General features: G+C 34.3%; 1 protein-coding gene across 4 annotated transcripts in view; it reads right to left on the reverse strand.

The window, feature by feature from the left end:
* LOC137626121 (uncharacterized) overlaps nucleotides 1-10,000 on the reverse strand; it is a 261,230-nt gene that overhangs the window by 2,281 nt on the left and 248,949 nt on the right. For all 4 annotated transcript variants that reach the window (XM_068357220.1, XM_068357213.1, XM_068357200.1 and 1 more), the window contains one exon: nucleotides 1-822. This exon is cut by the window's left edge and continues 2,281 nt beyond it. In XM_068357220.1, the coding sequence (XP_068213321.1) occupies nucleotides 763-822 (60 nt within the window). In that variant the 3' untranslated portion in view covers nucleotides 1-762. The remainder of the gene's footprint in view (nucleotides 823-10,000) is intronic.

Below are 10,000 nucleotides of genomic sequence, written 5' to 3' on the forward strand. Positions count from 1 at the left end.
TTCTTATTTACTGAAATTGGAAATCATTTCCATGTATTTCACTACAAGTAAGGACATCGGTATTACATACTCCAAACACCATTGTATGTAGTTTTCAAGTCATAGTCTGGATTTTTTTTTTTTCATGAAATTCATGTGTAGTTTAGGTTGGGAGGAGAAACTAAATGTGTTCAATTAAAGATACTCTCAACGTTTAACTACTAGAGTCAAAATGGGAAAAGCTCTGATATGAAGAGGATACTTCATTTTGCTTTTTACCAAAAATATGTCATTTATATATATACTAATTTTTTTCTTATTAGTTTTCAAAGTCATCTTGTAGATTATGAGGATTTGCAATCCTGTAATTATGTCGAAAGTTCTCACCAACTTTTAATTTGTTCATTTTTTTTTTCATTATTATCATTTATGTGTTGAGAAGGCGACATAAGTCATTGCTCGGGGTAAATTTAATATCAATATCCTGGTAATTCGTCCACCTTTGGGAATTTTACTTGCATTGCAAATGTAAAAGAAAACCATTGTCACATGCAGAGAAGATTATACAGTAGAGAGACCCTGAACTGAACCCTGACAATATCCGTATCATCGGTGTCTAAATCCTCATGCTGTGAGGTAATTTTTTAGTCAATATGGCCAAGATATTCTGCTTACATTATTTAATAATTTCCATAATACACTTTTACTATTCTTCGTTATAGGAGAACAGTGGATGAAGCAGATTTATTTATACCTCCGTCCAGCCTACTGGTATAGTAAAGGTTAAGTAAGCTTCTGTGGGGGTTGAGGTGCTCTGTACTTCTTTGGCGACTTCTTCGGAGGCTGGAAAAGGAAAAAAGAAAAGAATTGTATTATTGTCTTACTACATACAGTATAAAACGATTGATCTGAAACTTTTTCTCTGAGTTAATTTTGCTAGACTCTATGCACAATTTTTTATAGGCTAACATTAACCTTATGTGGGATGTATTTATTTCATTATAGCCAAAACATCATCTTATTAAGAAAAATATTGACAGCATAAGTTAGTTACAACTATGCACTGAATGATTACTTGAATGAGCATTAAAGAATATATGAAAACGTCATACTTTCCTTTTTGATAGCCCTTTTGTACAATAGAAATCTACAGTTTAGTAAAGGAAGTTGAAAAAAAAACAATGGTGCAAAGGATTTCCCGACTCTGACGTCTAATGATGAAGGTTAAAACTATAAGTTATGATTACGCATTCCAGGCAGAAAAATAGTGCATTTTTCATTAATATCTCCCTTACTATTTATTTGATCAGAATAGTACTTTGACACAGCACTATGTAGACTTCCGCCTAATTTATGATACTATAAGGACTTTTCAAATCCCGTTAATTAAATTGTTCACTCGTTTCCTAGTAAACCCGAAACCAAATCTTTTGGGTAAATTTGTTAAACAATCAAACGTATGCTGACGCTCCCTCACTACGCTTTCCATTCCTCAATTTACTCTCCCTCCCTTCTCTCACTTCGCGAATGTATTTTCTAATATATTTTCTAATATATTTGCCATCATAAGTATATGATTAGAAACCCCATAATGATGAGATTGTAAAAAAAGTAACAGGGAAAATAAAGGATGGTTTTGGAAGTCAAGAGGGCCGAATTATGGTTTCGTTAAGGTTCTTTTAACCGAGTGAAAATAATGAGAAGTAGGTTTTCCAAAGGTAGGATTGATTGGTTGTAGCTCCTTGTAAGGTAGAATATACGTAATCAAGTGTTATATAAGTTGACTGAAAATTTAACGGTGTATTGGCTCACTTAACCATTAACTATCGTGGTTTGGGTATCTGCTATGGTTTATGCCTTAAGTAGTTTGTTATCACAGTGTTTGTTTGACCGAGAAGGTTTTCCCATTATATTCATGACCGGGGATTATGAATAATTATTTTCTTTAGTTTTGTTCAATTGTTTCCTTTACATTCTAAATGATGGTGATAAATATTTCCCATGAGAGAGAGAGAGAGAGAGAGAGAGAGAGAGAGAGAGAGAGAGAGAGAGAGAGAGAGAGAGAGAGAGAGAGAGATAAAATTATATCATGCTTCTCTTATCATTAACATCTTTATCATGATTATCATTACAACTGTTATTATTATTACTATTCTTGTCTTAATATGTAAAGATACCAGGGGCACCAACGGATAAGGTAGGCAAGTTATGAAAAATAACAGTAAAACGAAAGGGAATGAAGATTGGAGATACATTAGACAACGATGACTTGACTGTTCAATGCAATTTATGTTGTCTACACTTTGAAAAGGAATTAAGGTTGGTCTAGATATCTAAATCTCTTCTCATTGTGTGATGGGTCTTGATTAGCTTTGGTCATTTTTCCATGTCGTAACCGTATATGGAACGAAACTTTAAGAATTTAAGAAGTCCTCAGAGCAGGTCCATCAAATTGGATAAATACACTAAAGGCTATAAACTTCTTATGCACCGTGACTAAATAAAACACTATCCTGAAATGTTAATAAGAATTATAACAAGAATCCAACATATCAATTCTATCAGTCAATAACATATATAAAAGGCTACAGAAAAGGTAGAGTAAGCGACGCCGGAGAGACTAGGATAGGGGGTTCCCTGAGGGATAGGAGGACCAAGACAGAAGCAAGGAAGGAGAGGGGAGGGACGGGGGAGTGTAGGTATTCCTATTGCTTTATCTACTTACCCTATTCACTTGGCTTAGTCTTTATTAGAACAAAGAGTAAAAACCTTAATTAATGGGATTTTAAAATGCATTATAGTACATATGTAAGAAGTATAAACTGATGATCCTTCAAACATATGCTTCAACAATTTCCCATACAGAGGAAGAAATACAAACTTTTATTAAAGATCTGGAGATATCTACGAAAAAAGTAAGACTCAATTCATATTTGTTTTGAGTGATTTCAATAATAATGTAGGTCAAAAGAAGAGAGGAAAATCAGCTGTAGGTAAATTTGGAGTAAGCACAAGGAATGACAGAGAAAACATGCTTGTATAATTTGATGAAAGAAACAAATTTAAAATATCTAACACCCTATTATATAAAATGGAACATAGAAAGTGGACATGGAAAACCCCTAATGGAGAAATGAAAAATGAAATGGATTTTTTTTCTCAGTGAAAAGGTTGATTTAGTTAAAGATGTAGGCTAACAGTACCCTGGAAAGGTATGATGGGTCGTACGAGACCCCTACAGCATTTTCAAAACCTGTTTTTTCCCCATAAATCATCAGCTGTCTCGAATATGGAAGTGATCGACCTGCAAGGGGTGACTAGTCTACATGCCATTGTCTGCTTTAGAACTGATTTTCGTCTAACTTCCCTGCTTCCCCGTTCCCCCCCCCCCCCCCCCAGGGGTCGACCTCGACCCTGAAATACCTTTATAGTGGTAAGTGATCAAACAGCAAAGTTATTACATAATTATAAATTGTCGAACAGTGTTGATACTTGTTTGGTTCTTTATAGTTGGAAAGTGTGGGTGGATGGTGTGTCTACCACTTGCATGACATTGGTTTTGGCTTAGATGCCATATATTGCCATGAGGTCCATTTTCCCTCAAATGCTAATTTATGAATTTTTTTATTTTTTGCAAATTTGATTTTTTTTTATTTATTTTGAATTTATCTTCAATAATGGCCAGCAGGCAGTATTCCCTCGGCATGGATGTCATCAACACACTTCTAATGGAGTTAAAAAGAGATGTTGATGATAATATGGAGCTTGCAACCCCATTCTTCATTTCAAGTGGTAGATTGGGCTGTAAGAGTTGTTGCGGTCTGCGGCCATTTTGTTGACATACCCGAAAGGTAAGTTGGCATATCTCTATATATTCTTGTTCTGTATAGAATTCGTGATATTTTGGTATATTTTAATGCATAAATATATTTTATAGGAGATACAATGATTTTCATAAGAAATTTACATTGTGAAACTAGGCCGTCAAAAAATGACCTTTAGATTTCGCCCCTGATATAACAGTAAATTACATCTTAGTGCACATTTTATTATGTATTTCTGTTCTAGGATAATATGAGTTTATTCTATAAAAAAATAGCCTCTTCCTATTTCATTTGGGTACCCAAAAAAATTCATGAAATTTGGACAAATTTTTTTGGCCAAAAAAAGTTACCCTTTTTTTCTCATTTCAGATCTTGACTTCTATGGGTCCAACTCATTTCCAGCAATTACACGCTGTTGCTTTGCCATCTAAGAAGGTGTCCCTAAAGGGATTTATGTGTATATGTATATTTCTATTTTTTGTGAATATTTACGTCGTCTTTTTTTTTGTATACTTAAATTTTTAATATATTTCCAGTAAATAGTAATTTTGTAGATGGGTATCATTTATATTTTCAGTAGTTTTTAGCATTCTTTGAAGTATTTTTAGCAAGTCAAACAATACAGATTGATGCCTAACTAAATTTTTCCTGAATTTTTTTTAGAGTCGGGGTCACGTGCGACCGAGTATACCCTTAAGGGGTGTCCGAGTAGCGTACCTATCCAGGGTTAAACAAGTTAAAATTTAGTGACCATAGAATAGTGAGAAGTAAAAATTTTTTAGACCTCAGGAAAGAAAGATAAAATCTAATTTTAAGAAACAAAATGGTAGAAAATCTGATAAGTTTAGTTTAACAATACAAAATAGATACTCCCAGGTATATGATGAAATAGAAGCTATTAAAGCAGGGAAGTCATGAATAAGAGATATGAAAGGAATAAGTTGATTGATATACGAGTACCTAAAGCTAAGGAAGACCTTGTTTTACCACGGAATGAATTCAGTGTGTTTGAAGGCGAAGCTATCAATAAAAAACTCAATAGATGGAAAACCCCTAGATACGATGGAAAAACTGCTGAAATGATATTGATTATCTTTTAGAAAAAGACGTGAAGAGGCAAAGCCTGATCAGTGGGGATAGGGGTATTGGTAAAAATGACAAAAAAGGAGATCTGACTAATTTCCATATTTACAGAGGTATCACACCTACTCAGTTGTCATTGAAATATATGATATGCTTATTCTAAAGAGATTAGAGAGAAAGATCAGTGAAAAGTTTAGATGAACAAGCAGGATTTAGAAAAGATACAAGTTGTACTGACCAAATTTTAATTTTAAGACATGTTGTGCAGCAATATGTAGAATATAGAAATCCCCTGTTGATGATATTTGTGGATTATGAAAAAACATTTTATAGTGAGCACCGGCCAATTTTGTGGAGAATTCTGCGTTATAATGGACTTCCTTTTAATTATGTAAATTTGATTAAGTGTGTTCATGAGAATAGAAAGTGCAAAGTTAATGTTAGTGGAGTCCTATCAAATGAATTTCCAGTGAAGAGTGGAGTATTACAAGAGAATGTGCTGTCACCTATGTTGTTTATCTCCTCATGGATTTTGTAATGCATAGAACAGTTGGGGATGGCAGACAAGGATTGGACTGGATTGGTATTAGGAAATTAGCTGAACTTCCTCATTCCTGTTTTCCTGAGGCTAAACTAACTAGTTTAGCTTTTCGATCTCGTGAGATTAAAGCTCTGTTGGTGGAACTTGATGCTTATGGAGGTGTAGACCCAAATGGTATTTTTCCTTTGTTTTTTATAAAGACAGCAGATTTCTTAGCTCCAAAGTTATCTGTTATTTTGCGCAAGTTAGCAAGAAGAGGAGCTTTTAGCACTAGTTGGAGAATTGGTAATGTTACTCCTCTATGTAAATGTGTTTGTGGTAGCTCAAGTCCCACTGATTACTGCCCAATTTCCATAACTCCCATATTATCTAAAGTTTTTGCACGTCTTCTGGCAAAACGTCTTAATAGGTTTGCTGAAGGTAATCATCTACTCCCTAGTTTGCAATTTGGTTTTCGTAAAGGCCTTGGAGCATGTGATGCCCTTCTTACAATCTCCAATGCTGTACAGAAATCCCTTGATTGTGGTCGGGAAGTTCGTATGATTGGCCTTGATTTTAGTGCTGTCTTTGACCGTGTTAATCATGAGGCCCTTGTTTTCAAACTGAAACAGTTGGGAGTGGGTGGGTCGTTTCTTAGCATTATTATTGATTTTTTAAGTAATAGATCTCAAAGAGTTGTTGTTGATGGGCACCATAGTGATTATAGGAATGTGATATCCGGTGTTCCACAGGGTAGTGTTGTTGGCCCATTACTTTTCATACTATATACACATGACATGTGGTTTGGCATAGAAAACAAGCTTGTTGCATATGCAGATGATGCCACTCTCTTTGCATCAATTCCATCCCCTGAATGTAGATCTAGGGTTGGTGAATCCCTTAATAGAGATTTAGCTAGAATTAGTGAATGGTGCAAATTATGGGGTATGAAGTTGAATCCTAACAAAACTCAAAGTATGATTGTAAGTAGGTCAAGGACGGTGGCTCCTCAACATCCGGATCTCAGTATTGATAATGTTTCTTTAAATATGTATGACTCTTTCAAAATTTTAGGTGTGATTCTTGACAGTAAATTTACTTTTGAGAAACATATAATGTCTGTGTCTTCTTCAATTGCACAAAAATAGGCTTATTGAGAAAGTCTTTCAAGATTTTCGGTGATCAATCTATTCTGAAGAAGTGTTTTAATTCTTTCATTCTACCTTTTTTTGAGTATTGTTCTCCTGTCTGGTGTTCAGCTGCTGATTCTCATCTTAATTTATTGGACAGAAACTTACGGTCTATTAAATTTCTTATTCCTGGTCTAGATATTAATCTCTGGCACCGTCGTTCAATTAGTTCATCATGCATGTTGCATAAGATTTTTCATAACTCTGACCATCCTTTATATTCAGATCTCCCTGGACAATTCTATCCTGTTTGTAATACTAGGCAGGCAGTTAATTCTAATAGCCAGGCCTTCTCCATCACGAGGCTCAATACTACACAGTACTCTAGAAGTTTTATTCCAGCTGTGACCAAGTTGTGGAATGATCTTCCTAATCGGGTGGTTGAATCAGTAGAACTTCAAAAGTTCAAAGTTGGAGCAAATACTTTTTTGTTGACCAGGCGGACATGAGTCTTTTTATAGTTTATTTATGAGATATTTGTTTTTGATGTTGTTGATAGTTTATAAATGACATGTCTGTTTTGACGTTGTTACTTATTTTAGAATGATTTATTGTTAATTTGTTCTCTTTATTTATTCATTTCCTTATTTCCTTTCCTCACTGGGCTATTTTTCCCTGTTGGAGCCCCTGGGCTTATAGCATCTTGCTTTTCCAACTAGGATTGTAGCTTGGATAGTAATAATAATAATAATAATAACTGCAGTAAGCTGACAATGCTGTCCTTATTAGCAGAACAGCACAGGATTTGTAACGCATGCTTACCAGAATGTATGAAATATCGCATATGGTTAGGCTCAAGATAAATAGAAGAAAGATAGAGATAAGGAGAACGGAATATGCATTGGCAGATGAAATATCATTGGAAGGAAAAAGATTTAATGAAATCAAATTATTTAAATATCTAGGAACTATGAACTCTAATACAGGATCTTCATAATTGGAGTTTAATGAAAGATTGCAAAAAGCAAATCAGACAATGGCTACATTAAGTAAAACTTGGAAATGTAATCGCCTGAAATTACATAAATAAACAACATATATATCAGTTTAGTAAGATCTGTGATACTGTATGGGCATGAGTCGGGTTATGACATTCAACAGATTTTGTACATTTGAGAACAAAGTCCTCAAAAGAATATTGGAAGTTAAATGGCTGTACAATATTAGAAATAAAACTATAAGATCATGGTGAGGGGTAGATGGATGTGGTTTGGGTAGGCTCTCCCAAAGAGAGATTAGTTCACCAAACTTTTAACTAGCTCCACAAGGTGCTAGAAGAGTTGGAAGACCCAGGCCTACATGGCTGAGGACGATGAAGCGTAAGGTAGGAGATGATGAATGGAGAAGTATTGATTTAGAAGGTCAAGATAGAGACGACTGACGAAATATAACCGAGGCTTTCTGTATTAATAGGCGTAGGAGGAGAAGATGAAAAAAAGATAAATGAACAGTAATTTAAAAAAAAAAAAAAAAAGGTATTAAAATGAGCACAAGAGGTAAATAGAAACGATCCTAAACAAGATCAAGGAAAACTATCAGATATACCAAAAACCTGCTAAAGAAAATATTGGAAATGAGGGTAAACTCCAAGAGATATGAATTAGAATAACGAGAACTTTCCAAAATAATAAACTAACTAAAAACCCAAGACATTCGTAAACACAATCCGACCAAAATTGAGGAAATACTAAATAAAGGAAGAAAGGTCAAATTGATGCAAAGGAGATCTGGAACAGGATGTCAACACATTTTTGCTCTAAGGGATTATTTACCTATAGAAATAATAAAACACTTGAGACTGTACCAAAAGTAACAGTAAAAGCAGAGAAAGAATTGAAAAGCATAAAACGATACAAAGCAGGTGGAGAAGGTGACCTAACAATTGATATAAAGATAGATAGAGGAGGTTTAATAGTAGAATACCGACTGAACTTTACAAAAAAAAAAAAAAAGAAAAAAAAAAAAAAAGTCTGCAAAAATGCCCTATACTTATAGCTCAGAAAAACTTAATCATTATACTAATTCCCTAGAAGTGAGACACAAAAGACTTGAAAGATTACTGATCAATAAGTTTACACTCCGTAATATATGAAATATTTTCCAAGATGATAGTACGCCGAATTGAAAGACACCTAGGTTTTATCAACTAAGAGAGCAGGCGAGCTTTAGAAGTGGGTATTTAACAACAAGACATATCCATGTAATCAACCAGCTAATGGAAAAATCAACAAAGCATAACAAACCACTATATATGGTAATTATAGACTATGAGAAAGCTTTTGATTCTGTCAAACCCTCAGGAGTAAGGAAAGCCCTTCAAAAACAAGGAATAGATGAATCTTATGCTAGAATAATTGAGGCTATCTATAACGGAAGTCCAGCAATCCTAAAACTGCATAAAGTTAGAGAAAAAAAATCAGTTAAGAAAGGAATTAGACAGGAAAACCCCCATCTCTCCTGAATCATACACAGCATGCCTAGAATATTTTTTTTCTTTTATTTAGATTGGGAAAATGTAGGGATTAATACTAATAGGCGATGCCTTAACTTAAGATTTGAGGATGACATAGCTGTATTCAGTCAATAATACGAGGAATTTGAAATTATGATAGAAGATTGGAATAGAGAAAACAGGAATGTAAGACTAAAAACGTTTATGAGTAAAACTAAGATAATGTTTAATGAAAATGGAAAGAAGTAACAAATAAGAATAATGGACACACCGCTAGAGACTGTTGTAGTATACGTACTTAGGACAGGCAGTAAATGTTTCCGCAGGACACGAGACCGAAATTAAAAGAAGGATAAGCATAGGATGGAGAGCTTTTGGAAAACAAAGTAAAATTATGAACAGTGAAATGCCAATTTCCTAGAAGGAAAGTATCTAATCGGATGGTTCTACCGGTGTTAACCTATGCTTTGCTAAAGACTTAGAGCATAGGCTAGTTAGAACTCAAAGAGCTATGGAATGATTTAATGATGGGAATAACACTAAGAGACCGTAAAAAAGCAACATAGATACGAGAGCAGACTAAATCAAGCACATTCTAACAAGATTAAAAAAAAAAATGGATATGAGCGGGTATATTATAAGATTGACAAGTAATTGATAGTTGCACATTAAGAATAATAGAATGGCTCCCTAAAGATTTCAAAACAAGCAGGGGGAAGAAGAGACAATGATATATTGACGAACTAAGAAAAGTTGCGGGTGTGGACTGGGATAGAAAGACAATAAACAGATGCTAGTGAAAGCACATGACAGGTCTTTGTTCTACAGTGGACTAATAATGGTTGATGATGATGATGTTATTTTGCGCAAGTTAGCACTTTTTTGAGAATTGTTAATGTTACTCCACTATCTAAATGTATATGTGGTAGCTGAAGTCCATCTGATTACTGCC

Source organism: Palaemon carinicauda, chromosome 2 (genome assembly GCF_036898095.1).
Source record: "Palaemon carinicauda isolate YSFRI2023 chromosome 2, ASM3689809v2, whole genome shotgun sequence".
Taxonomy (NCBI): domain Eukaryota; kingdom Metazoa; phylum Arthropoda; class Malacostraca; order Decapoda; family Palaemonidae; genus Palaemon; species Palaemon carinicauda.